Source organism: Gadus morhua, chromosome 3 (genome assembly GCF_902167405.1).
Source record: "Gadus morhua chromosome 3, gadMor3.0, whole genome shotgun sequence".
Lineage (NCBI taxonomy): Eukaryota > Metazoa > Chordata > Actinopteri > Gadiformes > Gadidae > Gadus > Gadus morhua.
Window position 1 is genome coordinate 16477427 of NC_044050.1, and position 21557 is coordinate 16498983.

The 21557-nt window shown below is 40.8% G+C and overlaps 2 protein-coding genes across 5 annotated transcripts in view; one reads left to right on the top strand and one right to left on the bottom strand.

Annotated features, from left to right (window-relative positions):
* Positions 1-9985, top strand: part of ppa2 (inorganic pyrophosphatase 2) — a 10361-nt gene extending 376 nt beyond the window's left edge. Inside the window, exons 1-12 of one of the 3 annotated variants that reach the window (XM_030352127.1) lie at positions 3089-3355; positions 4089-4153; positions 4289-4333; positions 4431-4484; positions 5101-5220; positions 5545-5631; positions 5733-5859; positions 6057-6184; positions 6341-6426; positions 6580-6649; positions 7151-7190; positions 8722-9985. In XM_030352127.1, coding sequence (XP_030207987.1) covers positions 3181-3355; positions 4089-4153; positions 4289-4333; positions 4431-4484; positions 5101-5220; positions 5545-5631; positions 5733-5859; positions 6057-6184; positions 6341-6426; positions 6580-6649; positions 7151-7190; positions 8722-8744 — 1020 coding nt within the window. In that variant the 5' untranslated portion in view covers positions 3089-3180 and the 3' untranslated portion in view covers positions 8745-9985. Of the gene's footprint in view, positions 1-3088; positions 3356-4088; positions 4154-4288; positions 4334-4430; positions 4485-5100; positions 5221-5544; positions 5632-5732; positions 5860-6056; positions 6185-6340; positions 6427-6579; positions 6650-7150; positions 7191-7620; positions 8582-8721 lie in introns of those variants that run through there. The other 2 variants (XM_030352126.1, XM_030352128.1) reach the window with 2 other exon arrangements.
* tet2 (tet methylcytosine dioxygenase 2) overlaps positions 9391-21557 on the bottom strand; it is a 27343-nt gene continuing 15176 nt past the window's right edge. For both annotated transcript variants that reach the window (XM_030352122.1, XM_030352121.1), the window contains exons 2-10: positions 16135-19114; positions 15933-16023; positions 15710-15803; positions 15200-15408; positions 14822-14972; positions 14641-14730; positions 14281-14418; positions 13693-14038; positions 9391-13542 (exon numbers count right to left, since the gene is read on the bottom strand). In XM_030352122.1, the coding sequence (XP_030207982.1) occupies positions 12191-13542; positions 13693-14038; positions 14281-14418; positions 14641-14730; positions 14822-14972; positions 15200-15408; positions 15710-15803; positions 15933-16023; positions 16135-19072 (5409 nt within the window). In that variant the 5' untranslated portion in view covers positions 19073-19114 and the 3' untranslated portion in view covers positions 9391-12190. The remainder of the gene's footprint in view (positions 13543-13692; positions 14039-14280; positions 14419-14640; positions 14731-14821; positions 14973-15199; positions 15409-15709; positions 15804-15932; positions 16024-16134; positions 19115-21557) is intronic.

Sequence of the window (21557 nt, forward strand, 5' to 3'; positions counted from 1 at the left end):
TTCTAAACCGTTTTGTCTTGCAAGACAGAAATCAGCATGTGAGTGAGATGTTACGCGTCGAAATACTGCAGGAGGAAACATTTGCATGTTATGCAATGAGATAATGCCCTAAACCCTATAATGAAAGTTTATTGTTAATGTTTAGGTACATCCAATATGATGAGATGTCCACCTGGCACATTAAGTGATTAACTGTGTATCATGTGTGTTTCCTCCGGTCACTACACAAAGTAAAATCTAAAAGATCAGACCAAGCACGCACACATTGTTAACATGTGTGTTCATTAAAATGTATAGCACATACCTATTAAGTTAGTCAAACGATAATGAACAAGTGCCACTGGGTTGTCGACATATTTCCATCGGCTGGCAATCTGTATGACCACCGCACAGATGGAACTGATTAGGCCTGAAAGGCAGCATTCCAAAGTGCAATTCTCTTGAAATGCTGATGCTACCATTATAATCAAACAATGGTTGTCGGTATGATGACGACACTTTTAGCAATTTTTTTTTTGTTGCATTTAGTCCAAAGACGAACTATATGCATATATTATATATATGCAACAGTTTTTACAATTTTATCATGCAAAAACTATTTTAAATAACATTTAAAGTTTCAATGAGCTCCTTGCTCTCTGTGACTGTCTCTTGTCACTCATTCCCTTAAAAGTGTTTGCAACCCCTAACATCAGTGCGTTTATAAAAAAAAAGTATGCAGAGCATAGTGGTCTCATATTAATTTGTTACTAGTTTAAAAAGACATAAATTTGCCGACACTCCCCTGAGTGACTTTTACAACTTCAACACAATGAATGTATTGTGTGTCTTTTACAGAATATATTGTGAGATCATCAAGAATGTTGACTACTTTGTTCATTTAGATCAGGATAAATTGGCTGAATGAAGGCTCTGTATACATAATAAATAGTGCCTCCTGTCCTCCCCAATTTGTAGTCAACAGCCTCCACTATTATATTAACATTTACTTATATACTTTGCTATCCGGGTGACATCGCAATATATAGTGTTGTATCCCTAAAGACCTAACCCAGGTGGGCTCAGGTGATCGATGTCTACTCCAAGACGTGGAGACTCATTAACAATCCTAAATTGCCTGTGTGAATTGTGTTTGTTTGTGCGTATGAATTGTGTTTGTGTTTGTTTTTGCGTGTGCTCGTCTTTGTGGTTAATGGGAGGGGTGTGAGTGTGATGAGAGGTTGTGTCATCTTGGAGCCCTTGATGGCCATGGTATTCAGGGATAGGACCTATAGGTTTGACATTATATTCATGTAAGTCTCCTGCAATATTATGGTGGCCCAGCTTAAAATACACTTTAACAAACATACAAATGATACATTACAAAGTAAATAGATGATTATATAGATAGATCTCAGATAATTATATCATACAAACCAGGGATAATCAGGGATATAATGCAATTTGTCTTGTCCACCAAGCTAGATCAAAAAATGTAGCCATAGGAACGATCCAATTACACACATATTGTTTATTTTCCGTTAATCAATTACATGACGTTACTGCATTGATTATACTTCAAATGGAGGTGACTGTTAAATATATAGCAGAAGATATGTAATACCGGTAGTTAGATGCATAGTCCCAAAATCATTCATCAGAAAAACTTAACACCTTTTTAACAGTCACCTCTATCTGTGTTACTTATTAGAGCAAAGAAGTTTAACCCATTTGATATGCTACACTACACACTTGAAGGTTAATATTTCCCATAACCTGCTGCTCCATATTCAAGCGATTTCTTACTACATCCCATATCCTTTGATGAGCCTGGTAATTTATTAACACCAGGGTGACATCAGTGTTTGTGGGCATGGCAACCTGACACTTAAGTTCTCACCTGGAGCAATGACAATGGTAACATTCTCCTCCCTGACAGAGCACAGACAATAGGGCCTCATATTATGTTTCCTGATCACCCTGGAGTTGTGTTCATCAAATACCTGTTTGAGACCCCCATATAGCTCTCTATTATTCTGTTTTATAGGACTAGAACGACAATTTGATACATGCATAAAAAAGTATTTGTTAAACGAATTGTATTATATATATATATATATATATATATATATATATATATATATATATATATATATATATATATATATATATATATTTCGTGACATGAGAGTATTTCGTGACATGAGTTCATGAAATCAAGTCATATCGAAATATCCAACCATCTTAAATATTTAAGGACATGAAGGCAATGCTTTATGATGCATGAATGAGCTCCATCTTAGCATTACATCAAAGCACTCCGATAACAGTGTGACTATACACATCAGAGTGTGGTGTGCTGGTGTGGCTATTATGTTGGTGTTAATATGTATAGATATTGTTTGAATATACCTCAAGGTAAACAGCAGCAATACGTAAGGCCTGGGGACAGCTGGCACTCCTGTTTGTTTTTGGTAGAATGGATACAGGACTTTGATCTCATTATTGACTGCAGGTTTTACTATCAATGTTCAAATTATGTTAGATGTTCATACAATTTAACCTGCTTGGGCAGCTTAAAAAAGTCCCTGGTGTTTGAGTTTGTTGCTTTTCTAAATTGAATTTGGGAAACATGATCGCCAATCTACAGTTAAGTATTCTTTTAGACTTTACAAAGGCCATTTAGACAGTTTTTAAAAATCCCACCTCTACTACTGCTACTATTTCCACCAGTAATACTACTACTGTTAAATCCCTACTAATAATGGATGCATGTAGGTTTGATAAAGATCATGAAATATAATAAAAAGGTAAACAAAGGTGGCAGTGTGCTCATGAAACATGTGACAGTGAAGCATACTGACGTCAGCAGTAACGACGGCAACGACTAGCTGCCCCCACGGCGAACCCGTCCTCATAAACGCTCTGCTTTTAATGTAAGAGTTCAGACATGTACCTCAATTGAGGACTTACTTTAAGTAAACAGTACAACTGTTTTCTATTTAGTAATTTGTGTTATTAAACGTTAGTCAATTAACCAAAATGACGCTTACTTTGGAAAGTGCCGGTATGTCTTTTTATTTTGAAAATCATACCGGATGTTTGATACTGCTACTCAATGGTCCTTCGTGGATTCCGTAGATTCGCGTTTTACGCGAAACTCGCGTTTGGAAGGAGAGTTCGTGAACCTGAGCGGCTACAATGAGAGCACTTGTGCGCTCCTCGCTGGGAAACGTAGTGAAATGCTTTAGCCCACAGTCTGCCACTCCGAGCAGGTTGGTCAGGCAACCAGCAGTACTATATTCCAGAAAAATGTTGCATTATGAAACGGAGGCGAGAGGACAACCGAACTCTCAAAGCTACAGGATTTATTTTAGTAAGTCTTATAAATCACGGTGGGAACAGTGGATAGAAAATGTGTGTCGTTTGTGTATAACGGCATTTTTACCCGCCATATATGTCTGTACAAGGGGAGTCAGCGAGGTGGTCGATATGGAGGTCAAGGAAACGTTCGCTTGTTGAATCATTGCTAACGAGACCGTAATGACTCGATTGTAAATGTTGAATGCCGTTTAGTAGATAAGCGCTGTTGAGTCGTTTTCGACTTGTATCAGGCCGTTGACTCCTTTGGGTTTATCCAGGCTCTAAAACACTTTCTCGGTCACGTGTACCGTTTAGTAAATTTGCTGCAAGAAGCTGTCAGTCAAAACATTGGGATGGGTGGGTCAAACGACAGCTCGTTTCTGTAATGCGCTGCCTTTGGACAAGTTCATTAAAAACGAGCTATTTGGGAGGAGAATGCATGTGAGTTGACCCAAACGGGATAATGCTAAATAATATTAGGCTGTATGATTTAATTACATGCACTCCACATTCTACTCATAAAGTAAATACACAGATGAGATAAGATAACACTTGCAAGACCAGAGGAGAAAGCATAAGGACACACAAGGCTAACTTATAGTTTTGTGTATTTTAATGTCTTGAGATAATTAATTGACAGTCAAACATTTAACATTGTTTATTTATTTCCTAAATAAGAAAATCAATTAGCTTTTATTCTAGGCAAAGGAACCTAACTGCGTTTCTATGTATATATTTTCTTCCAGAAACATCCGATGGAAAATACATCTCACCGTTCCATGACATTCCACTTCATGCAGAGGTGGAGAAGGTGACTGATAAACCACTGGATTTAGCATTTGAATTTAGCATTTAAACTGCTTAGTTTATTATGGCATAACGTTAATAAACATAAATTAGATACACTGAAATTCAACAATTTGTCCTTCTTTTTGCCTTGTTCTAGGACAGTGATGTGCCACCAAAGAAAATGAAGAAGGGGGAGAATGAGGTAATGCCTAGCTAGTCGAGCATTTGTTTATTATTATTCTTTTTTTTTTATATATAACTATTAACATTAATTGTTTTCATTAATTTTTCCATTTCAGGTGCTTTTCAACATGGTTGTCGAGGTACCTCGATGGTCAAACGCAAAAATGGAGGTAAATGAAATTTTGCCCTTCAAGGATTTGGCCGGATTGCTAAAACCTTCTAATTAAGTGTTGAAATTGTCCTTGAGATGTAAATTAACCATGTGTTCAACTCATCCCATTTAGTGAGTTGAAAGGAATAATCCACAAGATTTATTCTGTTCTTAAATGCCACTGCGCGTGCCCATTTAATTGGAGACCGAGACTGAGAGGGGTGCAGTTATTATTCTTGGTCATGAGCATGGTGGGAAATTTTGGATCGAACTTTGCATTTCTTTGTTGCTTTGACCCACCAGTTGCAATGGACTGGCTATGTGGGGAAAATGTGAAATACGTGTTCAATCTCATTCTACATACTTGCATACAATGGGAACCGAGCACTTCATTTTGATTCGGAAGTGAATGCTTGGGCTGCATTGCAAACAGTGGAAAAAACATCCCTCCTTCCCTTGCGACTTATTAAGATGTTGCTCTGCATTTAGAATTCAGATTTATCCAACTGCCTTAAACACAGTCCCCATCCTTGCTCGGAATTCGTACTCCCGCCTCATATTTCAAACTCTTATCATCGAATTCCAAGGATTTGTAAAAATAGTCAGGCTCTATTTCTGCTCCTTTGTCCGCCCAGATTGCTACGAAAGAGGTGCTAAACCCAATCAAACAGGACGTGAAGAAAGGAGCACTGCGCTACGTGGCTAATGTCTTTCCACACAAGGGCTACATATGGAACTACGGGGCGCTCCCACAGGTAGGGGACACCCTAATTTACTATTCAGGTTTTTAATGTCACGAAAGACTCATCGTAGTGGAGGAAGCTTTTAAATCAAGGGCAGTGTATGCTCTACATGGAAGCTCTTTGTGTGACAGTTGAAGCTCAAAAGTTATTAACGTGAAATATTGAATGATTAAACATAATTCTCGGAAACGTATTTCTTTTGAACAGCTCAGCCTGGCTGAGCTTTATTCAACTCATTTTATATGGTTTGAAATTTCATCCACCCATACTGCCCCCTCTTGGCAAGTTATCATTGTGTCGGGGTTGTTTGTTCTAAAGGCAGGTGTGTTTTGACAGACATGGGAGGACCCCGAACACACAGACAAAGACACAAAGTGCTGTGGAGACAACGACCCCATAGATGTGTGCGACGTGGGCTCCCTGGTACGAGCTGCACACAGAACGGGTTTCCTAACTGAACACAACGGTGCCACCGCTCCACGCCCCCTACTCATCAGGCTACTCTTGTTCATGTGCTACATCAGGTGTGTGTGCCAGGCCAGGTCATCCAGGTCAAAGTCCTTGGCGTCTTGGCCATGATTGACGAGGGAGAAACCGACTGGAAGGTCATCGCTGTCAACGCTGATGACCCAGATGCCCAAAACCTGAATAGTAGGTCAAGTTCATGTTTATATTTCATACCGAAAAATTTGAATGCTGAATTGCGATTCGAATACCTGCTTGGCGTGTGTGTGTGTGTGTGTGTGTGTGTGTGTGTGTGTGTGTGTGTGTGTGTGTGTGTGTGTGTGTGTGTGTGTGTGTGTGTGTGTGTGTGTGTGTGTGTGTGTGTGTGTGTGTGTGTGTGTTAGGTATAGACGATGTTCGCAAACAGAAGCCTGGTCATTTAGAAGCCACTGTCGACTGGTTCAGAAAATACAAGGTGCCAGACGGAAAGCCCGAAAACCAGTTTGCCTTCAAAGGACACTTTAAAGACAAGGTAACAACTGTTGAATTTAGATTCAATATCATTGATTCATAGGCTCTTTTTAAGCATTCATTTGGGCAGAAATGTTAAATGGCGTGAGGATTGTATGCAACAAAATGAAGTACATATGTGTTTGAACCGTTCTCGATTATTGGACATTTTGTTAAGGATTTTGCCATGGAGGTAATTAAATCCACTCACGAGCACTGGAAAGCTCTCATGCAGAAAAGCACCAACAGTGGAGAGATAGAATGGTGAGTGTAGGCATATATATGTATTTCTATTTAGATTAATATGCATGGAATATGTATCCTTGTTATAAATGCATGATATGTGAATGGAACTTGATGAATGCATGTCAACAACTTTGTGGTAGTTCATTCATTATTTGTTTTCATGGATAACAGTAAAAACACTTCTGTCTGTGAGAGCCCCTTCACGTGCAGTTCGGAGGACGCCAGAAATGTGGTTGAATCGGTAAGATGAATGCATTACATATTTTTATAAACAGCATCTTTAAGGACGCATGTATTCATGTGTCCTGAAAAATGCTCTGGGTAAGATTTACGAGCTATAATCTTGAGTGTTATTTGTAAGAAAAACCAAAGCCAGCCGTGAAGATAGTTGCTTTGAGAATATATTTTCTTGTTGACTCAGACTGCGCCAAATTTAGACTCCTGGTTCAATCCGTACCAATCAGGGAATCTCCTCTTCTCTTATTGGTTCGCAAATCCATCTTGCATTTCAATCACATTCGCACATACGGCGTTATCATAACTCCACCAAAGGTGTAAGAATACAACACTTCTCAATGGCAGAGATGCATTTGGAGGGGAGAAAAGGTGGGCCGGGGGGGGGGGGGGGGAAGAGGGTTGTTTATTTTCAAAATCTTCTGCTGCTTTCTTTCTTCTCTCAAATCGTACCACCAGCCCCTTTTCATGTTGTATTCAGTAACATTTATCCTTGTTCCTTTCTTAGGCTCCTGCGTTGAGTAACGCCCTTCCTTTGTCTCCTGGGGGTAAGTTTACAGAAAACACTCAAAAGTTGAACCATTTAAAATGTATTATATAATACTGCAAAAGAGAAGCCATGTCTGTTAGCGGTAACTACTAAAGGTAGATGATTAGTTAGTTATTCACAAGATAACGTCAAGAGTATATAATAACTGCACACTTGACACCCAGTAACACAGTCCCTGTCAGTCGCTGAAGCAAATACACTTCAGTAAAGTAAGTAAAATGTATTTATGAGGCACATTCAAAAACAGTTTTCACTTGCCAAAGTGCCGCACATGGTGCAAAAAGGCATATAAAATAACACATACCACATACATATGCCGCTTTTCCACTGCATGGTACCAGCTCGACTCGACTCGACTCAGCTCGCATTTTTGGCGTTTCCACCGCGAAAACATGGTATCTGGTACCTGAAGTGGCTGCTTTTTTTAGTACCGCCTCGCTCTAGGTTCCAAGCGAGCTGAGCCGATGCTGAAAGGTGACGTCCGCAGACGGCCGGCCACTGATTGGCCAGAGAGTGTGACGAAGTCACGAGAGCGACATGGCAACCATGCTGGTAACAGCCATAGCAGCACCGCAGCCAACCTATTCCACCTCTTCAACTTCTTCAACATGCCAGCTAATAATACGAACACGAATACCATCGCATCGATGTCCTCCATTGTTGTTATGTGGGTTCTGTCCATGTGTGGGTTGCGTAGGTGTTGTTTGCGTCGTGTACAAAAATACGTCACGGCCCTTTCGCGCCGCCGACCCCGCCCACGTCCAGGAGGAACTATTTGCGGTGGAAAACGACCCGTGCTGCTCCCGTGTCGAGTCGAGTCGAGCTACATGTGCGGTGGAAAAGCGGCAATAGACAGTACATGAAAAACATAAAAATAAACAACATATCGCAACAGGGGAGGAAAGGCCAAGGAGAAGAGGTGTTTTTTGAGCCTTGATTAAAAAATGGTGACGGAAGGAGTTGAAGGCGGCAGTTCATTCCAAAGGCGGGGGGCAGCCACAGCAAAAGCCCTGTCGCCCCTCTGTTTTAATCTAGTGCGTGGAACGTGCAGGAGACCAATACTACATGATCTAACATAGATCATAGTTTACAACAAACAAGATTATTTTACTATTTTACTACTAATAGTTGTGTGAATCGTCTGCTGAATTCTTTGTGGACCATATTTTGAATTGTTTGAATTGTCGCTTGGGAAAGTCATAATGTATTTTCTAGAGGCTTAACCATGATGCGACGGTACTGATGGAGCTCGCTCTCCTAATAATAATATTTTGCATTATGCCCAATATACTCGTCCAACTGGCTGTGTATTACTCATATTACTCATATATTAGTCGTTATGCGCATTTTTTTTTTTTTTTTCACTTTTATATTGAAAAAAAGTACACCTACTAAAAATAATAAAACGTATGTTGTTTATAAGGTTAAACCATATTTAACATTTTCTTTGAAGCTGAAAACCTATAATTTTTTTCTTTACTTTATTCATGCTTGTTTGTGCCTTTTTATACATGTATTCCCTTGCACAGTGGACAAGTGGCATTTTCTCTAAAGGGGATCTGACTTCCTCAAGATGGTGCCAAAACAACAAAACCTATGGTCCACTTAAGACCTTCCCATTCTCCACTCATTTTGTAAGCACTCTGTCTGCACTTATACAGAGAGGCTATGGTCTCTGCTTTGGTCGCCAACATTTAATATAGGACAATATAATGACATTTTGAAATGCCCTTTTTCAAAACCATGTAATTATACGGTTGAAAGGTAAAATAACCGTTGAATATTTTGTTTTAAACTATATTTTAGGCTTGCAGAATACATGGTATATATTTGTTTTAATGATGTTTACAAAATAATTCTGTTAATCACAAGGCTACTTTTGATTTCACTTTCATAAAATTTGTGTATTCTTTTGGCTCAAATCTTGTAATCATTTCCACTTTCTAAAAAGTCAGTGCAGCAACTACGGTTGTATGTTAAGCTTATGTCATGTGACCGATCGCACTCAATCTAGCTTTTTATTTTATTAAGACCATGTTTATTTTGTACTGAGAAAATATATTATTGATTTGAAAGAATAAATAATCATATGCTATAAACATTATGTTCTTTTCCCCGTTTTACTTAAAACTTACCTTACCATTGGAAGAAGACATAAATCAAGGACGGCATGTATTAAATTGAGAAACGAATCAAAGTGCATTAAATAAATATAACCTTTATTAAAAACACCCACATCTTAGCAATAACAGGAATGATATAATGAACAGCTTTCAAATAAACTGCGTTCAGTACATTACATTACTTACAGTATCTAACCTTTTTAATTCCATTTTTAGCATACCATACTTCAGGAAATCTAGGGAAGCCTTTGAAAAAAACAAACAGGAATTTGCAGTTTTTTTAACCTCTTTTAGTGTCTAATTGCAAACCTCTGTTTATCAACTGCTAGCATAACGTCAGGGCTTAGCACCTTTTTATTCGTAAATTAAGCTCTGAAAGTCATTCAAGTAATGTTGATCCTTGAGTATGGCTATGCTAAAACCCGCTATAAATCACCTTGTCTTACTCAACTTGCTACTTCAGCTGGGTCCTGTACAACATAATAACTTTATAATTTCTCTACAAAATGGGAAAGGTACAAATACACATTTTGAAGGTTTTTGCTAACCGGATTGTATAACTGTAAAAAATTGCTGTGGCAATGGAGTTTAGTATGTACAAAAACTGTCTAGATTTATCTGACTGGGGTTTTCTGTTAACTCAAACAATAAAGAAACCATGTTTACTTTAGGATTGGTACTTGATGTATTAGTATATTTGACAAAACTACATGAACCTACAATATCAACAAAGAGTGAGTTGTATTTGTGTAATACAAATGCATGGTATATACAATGTGACATAAATTATTTTTCCTTAACACATTTACAATCTATTTTAAATAAAGTAATTCTTTTATTACATTTTTTTCCTGAAAAAGAAATTAAGTGCTTTAAGAAATTGATAGAATATATGTTAAAGATTGGGGTCACTCATACATAACTCATAACATTATACATCACATCAATTAAATCAAATAATTGGGGCAAAATTATCATTGTACAATTGCTTAGTGGTTATAAATAAATTTGAACTATACCCAAGCACAATGGCGTGCAACTACTATAATAACTGCCCTGGCCTTGCTTTTTTAGCAAAATAAAACTACATTACTTCTCACAAGTAAGTGTCATACTTTCCCTTTAGTCTACTCAGTGCATATTCAATTCAAATGACGATTTTATTTTATAAGATTTCAACCAGCCAACTAACTATAAAATAACTTATCTTTTTTTTACTTACAAAATAAATTTAGTTTTGGGTATGGCTTCAAGACTTTCGAATAGGATTCTGAAGGCAAGTCCCTGAATGAGGTGAAAAAGACAAACTGAATCAAGATGGAGGTTTAGACGTACTTAGTTGAAAATGTCCCTGATTTGTAGTAACATCAAAGCTTCAAGTTTAAGTAATTCTTTCTAGCAGTTTGATAACAAAAATGGGAAAGAAATAAACTTCTCGGCCTGTTGGTAACCTGAATATTCAGCGAGTGTGAAAGTTTTTGAGTAATCGAGGAAGGATAATCGACTAAAATAAACCTTTGTTATGTTATCCTATTGCCAAGCATGTTCTGAGGTATATGACAGGTAGATACTGTATATCATTCATCAGCCTCATGAGTCTCACATTATGTAACTACTATGTAAAATAGCACCATATGAAATAAAAACAGTTTCAACGCATAAAATACATCAAATGAAAAAAAAAAGTCAGACTACTTCTTGACAACATTAAAATCTTAAGCATACATTTGAAAATTAATTTACTGTACAAACTTTTTTGTATCTTACAGTTGGTTTACAATATTTAAAGACCCCCACAGCATGCCAGCTGCCTTCTGAAACACCAGCACCACTGAACTAACCCTGCCTCATGTTCCTCAGTGTATGAACAAAACATTTTTAGTGAATGCAACAGTCACAGGACTAATAATTCACATCAGATCTGTTCAGTGAACCTATGGCCAGCAACCCGGAAACAGCCAACGACAGAATTGTGTATCGATTTTTTTTCTCATGAAAAAAAAAGAAAAGCACCATAAGGATGGCTCAATAAAAAATGGACAGTATAAAGGACATAGAATAGTGAAAGAAGCACCAATAAAATGCAAATGTAAGTCAGTTTTCTCGGTTCGACAGATCATATTTATTCATGATCCTTTTTCTAATGCATATTGTCATTTACCTGTGAAAATCATTAGGAAGTAACTATTGTAATGTAACAATATAATAAGCACAAACTTAACAATTCAGTTTTGATGCTGTTGCATTTATCTTGTTATCAAAAGTGCTCTGATAATAAAGATTTTGTAGAGTAATCAAGTTGCTGATGATTTGATAATGATTCTGTTTTCTGAATACTTAAACATAATTTTAGTTGCTGCCACTCGTATAAAGTGGTACCACAATCGTGAAAAAGCATTTTGATTAAAGAAAGCATTATTAGGTATTCTTTAACATAAGTTAGGCTTATCACAAAATCACTGTTTTTTTGCCAAGGTTTTATTTCCAAGTGAATATATTTTAAGAAAAATAGTCATAGTTCATAAAAAAGAAACTTTGTTTCCAGTATAAACAAGTCCTTTTGTATCAGACTGACAGCACCAGCGTTTTGACCGTGTGTATCTTGCAAAAAGTAGTTGAACAAAAATAAATATTATGTTGGGTCAACTTACGAGTAAAGCTTGCTTTATAGAGAGGTGAAAGATTTGTCGAGAGACTGCTTTCCATCTTAACTGATCTGAAGTTCACATTTCTTCTAACACTGTTCCTCTGTGGAAAATGAGCTGTGTTATTTATCAGACCAGTGGTGCTTAGGGCTCTTGTATGTCATCCCTAATAAATATAGCACCTATTTGTAGGAATATAATGTCTTATTCCTTGGTATCCTTTCCTTGTCCTACATAAATTGACTGTAGGGCCCGGTGACCTTTGTGAAGGCGTATGGGGTTGTACTGACATAGGTGTTGGTAGTGCTGGACATAGAGCTCTCCATGAGTGTCTGGATGAAACGCTTGTAAGTAGGCTCCCGGGGTGGATCAGTCTCCGGGTGCTCACGTTTGACCGCTTTCTTTCCGCCGCTTTTACTTGGGGTAACCTCACCCCCGTTCCTCTCTGCGTCTTCTTCCTTCTCTCGAGCTTTCTCTGCCATCTTTGCTTCCCACAGAGCCAACCCGTGCTTTGCCTCATTCATGTTTTTGTGCTGGTAGAAGACGAGAGAAATGCGTGTTGGGTGGTTGCGGTCTGGGTTTTTAACCGGCGTCGTCGCATGGAGTTCCCGTTTTGCGCACTCAATCAGGATGGAACCGTGGCTCGGGGCCACCGCCACGCCACCAATATCCGGGTCCAAGAAGTTGTGCTCGTTGTTTGACCACATCTCGGGTTTCTGTGGGGTGGTGGGCGTGGTTGGGGTCCCAGGCTCCTGTTTGATGGTCACACCTTGCAGGTTTCCATTGGGAACTCCAAATTGTGCCTGCGGAGTGTGACATTCGCTACCTAATGCAGAGGGAAGCACCTGTGGGCCTGGAAGGCCCATTTCCTGCTTGATCGGCATACGGAACGGATCTTGGCCAGGGGGGAACATTTGTGGATTCTGAGGGAGGTATGGATTTGCGTATCCTCCGAACTGATTGCCATTTTTCATGGCAGCTTCATAGTTCAGCCCAGGGTGTGTTGAGGGGGCTCTTGAGAGGGCATCCATAAGATGTGCATTTGTTGCTCCATTAGGTCCATAGGGGGGGTAAGTGCCCATGGGATGAACACCTGGCCTCATGCTGCAGGCATTATATCCATTAACCTGTAAACCTGGTTCTCCATACCTTGGCGGATAGCGTTGATGTACACCGTACTGCTGCTCTGGGTAAAGCGCGGGCCTCTGTTGCCGATACATATCGAGGGGCTTTGGGTTTGATGCATAATAAGGGTGATAATTATCCAGGGGCATTCCTCCGTTACACTGATAGCCGGGGTAAGGGGAGTTCGCCCCATTCATGTAGGCGTTTTGAACATGAAGTGGAGACGGGTAAGGGCTAGTTGGTGTCGGCGTGGGGTACATGCCACCTGCCGTTGAAGTGCTCGGATAGGACCCAGAATGGATAGGGAAGCCTGGATAGCCGGCCGGGTGTGGGGATCCTGGGTATGGGGGGAGGATCTTGGCGTGCTGCTGGTGCAGCTGCTGCTGCTGGTGGACTCCAAGGCGGTGTGGCGATGGAGCCGCTTGTGCTGCCGCTGCCATAGCCCCTGGGATAGGTCCTGGAAAAAAAGTAAGGAGGAGAAAAGGAGTTGTTATATAATTGAAGCATTGAAGGATTGAAGTTAAGTCGTAATTAAATCACATATTAATACCCTGAATTTATCATTTCCAAGGCAGTACGTCAAATGGGAAACAAATTATCTACCCACCTGTCCCAGCAGCGCTCTGAGCAATGTTTTCATAAGTGCCAGCCTTGGCCTTGGCCTGCATGTTCTTCTCGGCCTTAATGTCAAGACTGGCATTCTTGTTGGCCGCTGCTTTTTTGGCGTCCAGCTTCTTCTGCCGGCAGGACTTGGCAGGTTCTGAGAGCATGCGGACCTGGCGTCGGAAGGCATTGAGGACCTGTATGGCACCGGTTTTGATCTTCTCTTGCTGGCCTTCCTCACTACCAAATTCGTCCGTACTGGAGGCCTTGTACAGAGGCAGAACATGAAGTTGTTCGTCCTCGGGGATCTTGCCTATGTCCCGATTATCCTCTCTGGTCAAGGTGCAAACCTGAAAGAAACGGGTAGCAGGATGTTTGTCATTGAAATCCTAATTAAAACTCCTATTCTTAACAAGGACGATCTTCGCATAATCATTATCAGACTTATAATCATAATCAGACTCATCTTTCTTTTATTTAAGTTTGAAACCATGTGTTGATTACATGATATGTAAGGACATTTATATTGTTTGCGTGCATGCCTTAGGAGTACATATTGAAACACCATGTAGTTTCCTATGCGTCTGCTTACCACAGTGCTGCCACCCTGCATGTTGTGGAGGTCTCTATGAGCATGTGCACAGAAGTCCATGCAAGCAGTGACCCCAGAGAAAGGGCGGCCATCTTCCTGCCCAAGGCGACAATCTGGAGCTCTGTGTTCATGTTCCACCTACGTAACAAAGTATTCAACGTTGAGACGTTTAGTTCAGTTTGTTAATTCAAATGAATAAAATGATTAAATTAACTGGTTATAAATTGTTAAACTAATTGTGGCAGTTAACAGCAAAATGTAATAAATGCATAGGTCTCATGCATTGTGTATGTGTTGAGGCAAAAATAGATATTTAAACTTGGTATACTGGTAGTATACTGGTTTAAAAAGAAAATGTACCTGGTTAGCGTACGCGTCCGGTGCTAATGTTTTATACATTGGCCCCATTAATGTGGCTAGGTGTTGTAGATTTTGCTCCAGTCTTCCCTCCTGGAAAAAAAAGTTATTTGGTACAATCAATATTAAAGATATCTTATTACTTATAACATGTTGCCACATTTTCGAGAGTTTGACAACATACCTCATTACTATCATCTCCAAGAAGCTTGAATTTCCTTGGAATTTTGCTCCTAGCAAACTTGCATCCATTGTAATACATGCTCCAGGAACAGCCAAACGAGAAGGACGCTCCGCAGGCCTCAGGATTTAGTCCTTGGCATGCACATGTCCTCCTAAATGATAGGGAAGTAATGTGTTAAGATGTTGGGATGTTTACATAATGAACATTGGAAGAAAAATAACCAAAACTTGTTGGATGATGTTGAATAATATATTTTATCCCCCAAAAAGATTTTTCCAGTCCTGGAAATGTGAAACCTTGGTTCTAAATGATGATGATATTTACATACAGTAAAGTAAAGGTTTCCTGGTGTTTTAAGTGGTAACTATGTGTACTCACTCCTCGTTGATTGCGCAGCGCCTCTGGGTGTGGGCTCCATGCTTGGTTAAAGTGGTGCTCAACTCCTTGTACAGCTGGTCGGCCACATTTCGGTTGATGCCCTCCCAGATTAGAATGACCACGATAATGCAGGACGTCTCGCACGTATGTCCGGCACGCTGCCGGACCAACACCAGCACCTTCTCCTCATCGCTGCCACGTCGAATGACCTGCAATACACACAGTTGGCGCAAGTTTAAGTATTCCTAATACCAGTTGAGACAAATACATTGGAAAACTTTTTCTTTTTCTTTCTTTCCATTTAGTTATTTAGGCAGACACTTTAATCCAGAGTTAATTTATATGCAAGATATTTTTGTGCAGTTAGGGGTAAGGCATCTTGCTCTAGAATACTTACAGGTAGGCTGTGGACATAGGCTGTGGGGATTGAGGCCCGTAACTTTGTCTGTGAGTCGAACACCCTAGCGACTACACTACCCCCTATACAAATTAAATGCAAAACCTTCATACCCATTTGGCAATAGGACATCCTTGTGTGCTCTTCCCCTCCTTGCCTGTGTAAATGACTTTTTCAATTCTAATGGCACGACCAGTTAGCCCAGACCTTTGAAGAGAGGGACAAGCAAAGAACAACCACAGAACAACCACAATATGAGTACTGAGTCGTCTTCAACAGCGTGAGTCATCTTCAACAGCATCTCAAAATGGTGCTTTTAATAAATTGATGGTTTACCTTTTCTCCATGACTTCTCGTATAGCCGGGACACTCGGTGCTGCGCCCAAATGGGTGTAATAAGGGCCCTCATCCTTCTCACTGATTTGTTCTGGGTAAAAAAAAGATTAAACATAAGCAGGTTATCAATTTATATTTGACAGTTTAGGATAATAGTATTCTAAGAAAAGTATGAGTATAAAAAAAATATATAGAGACTCACCGACACAGTGACAAGATGCAATGTCATACTGTGTTTTGATAGGAGTGTCTAGTAGGTTCTTTATGGGGGTGTCCAGGAGCTTCATGGGAGATTCAAGAAAGCTCTGGAGGGAAGGCTCTTTCTTCGGGGTGAAGTCATTGTGTCTCCTCATGGGGGCAGAGCTGGAATGGATCCCTGAATCCCCTCCGCCCAGATCTGCGTTGGTTGACAGTATTGTGACAGCCCCTGAGGACTCCACCTTCACCTGAGGAGAATTTAGGGCAAAGGACTTCTTCTCAAACACAGGAGAAAGCTCATACTGCCTGAGGCTTTGTTCCATGGTGGCCAGGATGCTCCCGGGCTTGTTAGTTTGTTTGCACATGGATTGAGTAAACTCCTGCTTGACCTGTGGGCTTCCCATTGCCATCTCTCGCCTCTGATACTCCTGCTGATGTATTCCCGGTGATGCAAATCGGGGTCCATTTTCCATTTTGATAGGTATTGGCCCTTGTTTGTCACCGAGGCTCTGAGGTGGATAAGGTGGTCCATGGCGCTCCTGCCGCTGTAAAAGGTGCATTCGCAGAGCTGCATGCTTCTGATAGTCTCCTTGGTTCCCCCCAGCTCCAGGAGGTAGCTGGTACCCTCTCTGTAATTGAGAACACAAATCGTTCTGCTGCTGCTGCTGCTGCTGCTGCTGCTGCTGCTGCTGCTGCTGCTGCTGCTGCTGCTCTTCCTTAGAATACATCTTTCCTGAAACCTGTTGGTTCATTGTGCCTAATTGTGGTATTTGAGCATTTGGGCGTGCTGTTGTGTTTTGGAAGTCAGGGTGGGTGGGTGGATGGCACTGTACCGAAGGCTGCTGCTGCTGCGGGTGGCATTGTTTAAAGTCCACACTCCCTTGATTCACTGTGCCAAACTGTTGCCTCTGAAGTTGCTGCCTTTCCACAGCGTTGTTGTAGCCAAAAGCTTGCTGAGGGTGGAGGTTGGCCTGTACAGAGTTTCTCCCCTGCTGGTGGGGCTGGAACTGCTGCTGACCTGGATGAGGCTGACTGTGGGGTCTGTAGTTGGGGGACTTGAGCTGCTGCTGCTGCCCTTCAAACTGGGGCGGATGCGACATGGGCCGTTCTAGACAGTGCTGTTGTGTTGGTAAAAATTCAGGTGACAATATTTCCTGCAGGTCTGGGTCTACGTCGTGTAAGTGCTCACGCTGCATGGGAGTGCGATAGCAGTGACTTGTCTGTTCAGAGAGGTTGCACTGCTGGGAAAGAGCCTGCTGCATTGGAGTTGTTTTCGAATTAGATTGCTGCCACTCAGGGGCAGTGTTGTGCTGAGTTTGAGCACAATGAGATTGGGACTGCAATTGCTCCTGTTTAATCTGCTGCTGCTGGAAATTGTTAGACCCTGAGGTGTTATCTGTGAAACCTTCCTGGGTTTGAAAGCGTTGCATTGGGTCTGTTTGCAACATCTGCCCATTGACTTTGGGATTTGGTGGTTGCTGATCTGACTGAGGCCTGTTCAGAAAGTCTTCCCACATATCATGCTCTTGTGTTTTTGATGGCGGACCACTGCTCAAGCGCTGCTCAGATTGAGGTGTGTTTCGGTCCATCCACTGCCCCTGGCCGGTTGCAGTGCATGCTAAGTTGCTGCTCTGCTGGGTTGGGCTATCCAGTCCATTTTCCATTCCAGCATGATGAGACTGCTGAGTTCCTGGTGCGCTTTGCCTGCTTATCGATTTAGGCCCCATAGAGCCAATGCTGTCTGGTCCAGCTCGACACAAGCTCCCTGAACGTTGTTGAAAGTGCTGGATCTGGGGTTGCATTGTGTATTGGAGACCACCATCATTTTCAGATTTATTGCCAGAACCAGGCTCCTCACTCTGCCTCATTCCTTTTAATCCTGGGCTGGGAAAACTCTCAGACTCGCATCCCTTCCCTGTCTGGGGAGGCATGTTATGTTCAGGGAAGGAGTTCTGATTAAACTCCTGGTTTGATTTCTTATACATGCCGTCAGGATTCTTTGGAAAGCATTTTAGATCATTTTGATGTTGTGAGTCGTTGGCAGGTCGCTCTCCAACTTGCCCAAGTGCAAAGTCCCGTTCCTGGACAGAGTAAGCTTGCTGCTGCTGGTGACCTGCTTCATGATTCTTGGAGTATCCGTTCACTATATAGAGAGCAGAGTTGTAACCATTTTCATTATTGTGGCCTGGTCTAGGTTTCTGTTGCTGTGCAGCAGGCATCTGAGTTGAATTTGGGTAACCTGAGCTTAAAGGGAGGTGTTGAGCACCTTGATTGGGCAGCTTTTTTGCTAGAGATCCATTGACGGCCAGTGGCAGTGAACCAGATGGTTGTGGTGCAATGGAAACCTGTTCAGGGTAATACTGAGACAGAGTCTTCTCTAAAAGATCACCCGGAGTGCCTTCCATTATTGGTTGCGAGGCTGTAGCACCATTAGAAATGGAAAATGGTTGTCTAGAATGGCCAATAAGATCCCCATTTGAGAAATTTCTGTTTATTTTGTCCAGTTTTGTCTCCTGCAGGGCATTGCAGTCAAAATCTGTCTCCTTTGTCAGCTCAGAAAAGTCTTCTACCAGACTGGAGCTCATATCCTCATTTCCTTTCATTTCAGTATCCATTTTGAGTTTCTTAGGCTGAGGAACCAACAAAGAGTCGTCCGGGTGCGCATGCTTCAGCTCCCCGTTCATGGTGTAAGGCCCTGGACTGAATAGTCCCTGTTCTGAACCAGGGCTGTTGCAGTTATCTTGGGTTCTTTTCATGGAGTTGACCCCTGCAATAGGCTTGTAATGGGTCCAGTCCTCGTGTCCATTAATCCGTGCTCCATCGGGAGACTGGTTTCCATTGTGGAGTTTGGTAGTATCCGTCGGGTTGGGATGCTCAGTGGTGCCAAATTGTGCTAATATCAGACTTTCTTCCGTCTCATGGCTAGACTGTTCTGTTTCCATCTGGTCTGCTCAGAGTCCATCCACGAAGCTGTCCTCTACGTCCTGCAAAACACAAGAGAGAGGGAGATGTTAGCATCCAAATAAAAGTCATGCGTTGCTTTTATTAAAACCTAGGGTTGACGTTATTGTTGTGACATCTGTTGTGGATTGCCATGGTTGCCAACAGATGCTGATTGCTACACACTGAGCTAATGTGAATGAAATCATTATTTTTATTATATATTCATGTATTCATTATTATAGAAGAAATAGACGATAGTAAAAGTTATATGAAATTCAAGCATATACTTCTTCATCCTCTAAAACCTCAAAATCAAACCAAATTGTTATAGTTATCATGAGTTTGATTTTTATCCCACCAATACATGTAAACAAACACACACACACACAGACACACACCAATATGACTTTCCGTATTGGTCAGCCAGGTGAGGGTGTGGGTTCGTGAACCATCTGGGTGAATCTGGGAAGAAGTACCACTTGTCAGATAATTTTGAGCTCCTCATCCCCTCATCCACACCACTTGTATGTTAAATATGGAAATAACGTACTTCTAATCTGGTTTCAATGACCCATTGCTGAATTGCAGTTTTGTGCATTTCCAGCCTAGGCATGTGGTTTTTAACACTGACATTATTGTGGGCTGTTTGAATAAGGGGAATCATGCATGATTCATGCTATGACTCATTCTTTGGCGGTTACTTGTTAGGCTAGTTTGAGCAATACATCTACTAATTTACCGTTACGCGTCCCATTTAGATTGTTTGTTCCATGCTGTTCGGTTTTTTCTATTCAAAATGAGTATCAAATTACTCTAGTGCATTCCCCATGAAAGAGTCCCTGTTATAGGGATTCCTTCTCTATAGGGACCCAGCCCTTTTCTATAGCTGTTATCAGGCTGTACTTGTTGACCTCGAAATAAGGTGTCATTATGCATGGATGGATCTCTGTATAGTATCTCTGTTTAAGCTGAGCCCAGGAAGGCCTTTAATCCCCATCTTTTCCTAACCCCCATCCCCCCTCCTGCACATGGAAAAATGGTGGTGCGCCATTGATTTTTCTGTGCCACCCTCTTATTATTAATGCATGTCACATCTGCAACATCTGCAAAACAATTACAGTGTAGAGGCTGAAGGAGAGCCGCAGTCTAATCCATCATAATTATGAGTAACGCCTTTGCAGTAGCTCAGGAATAAGGCAACCAAGGAGTTCCAAAAAGGTGGGTATTGCTAGGTGGTTCATTGACCGCAGTTAGACTGAAACATTTGACCTATTCAAGTGTGTCTGTGTTAGTTTCAAAGTATGTTTGAGAATGCTTTTTCCTGTGGAAGATTGACACACATTATCCAACAGTAATGGAAGATCCTGTCATCATTGATATATCTACCATCCCCTTGCAATTAAGAGAAAGACTTAGAAGATTTAACACTGTGCTTTGTCACCAGTATGTTTAACCCATAATCACAGTCCCAAAACAGGGTGAATAAACATCTGTAATTTAGCCTTTTATGTCTTCATGAGCAATTTAAGTCGCTAAACCACTGAACCATAAAGGCCTGCATTTAAACACGTACAACCTTTTTGATATTTGTTCTTTTTGACCATAAAGCTCAGAGGAAATGCATGAGATATGTCCATGACCACAGAAGAATAACATGGCCGCCACTAGTTTGAAAACATAATTTGTTCCAGATTTATATTCCTACAAAAACGCTAATGTTAATGCAAATTTGCTAAAGGGGGTAGCTATGGACACTGGTCTTGAGGGGATAATGGAATCTTATTGAAGGAACTGTTATTTCTCAATAGTGAAATAACAGCAAGTCCATTTCAGGCTGTTTGAATAGACCAATGCTGCAGATTATTTAACTTTTTGCAGAGATTTAAGAAATGAAGGATTCTGATCTGATCATGACATCTGGAGTATATTAGTTTTCTATGAATCCATCATAAACTGTTTTATTCAAACTGCATCTGTTACTACACGCCTGAACTGATGTTAAAGACAAACTCAACCAACATCTATCAGTATAACATAATGTGTGTGAACCTGATAGTTACCGGATTTTTTATATTCTCATACTGTTGAAATTATTTTCAGTTATATAAAACAAATTCCTGCATATTTGTACAAACTTCTGTGGAGGTTGCGACCCAAGAAACATTTTTGGTTGGCTCTGGAGAAGAACACAACTTCCAACTGCAAACAACTGTCCTTTATATACAATAAAAAATTTATTATGTTCCCAAACAGGCATATCTTTTTTGCCACTTATTTCCCTTTAGTTCCTCAAGTCCGTTCGACACATTTTCTTTGGCGCATACTTTCTCACAGAAGGTTTTACATCATTCAGAAGCTTTGCTAAACAACTTCGCAATCTCACTCAAAACAAATACTCCCAGTGCTTACTTAAGAACTCAGACCTCACACTACACAGGCTCGGAGAGTATCAATAAAAAGAAGAACGTTCGCCTGTTTCACACG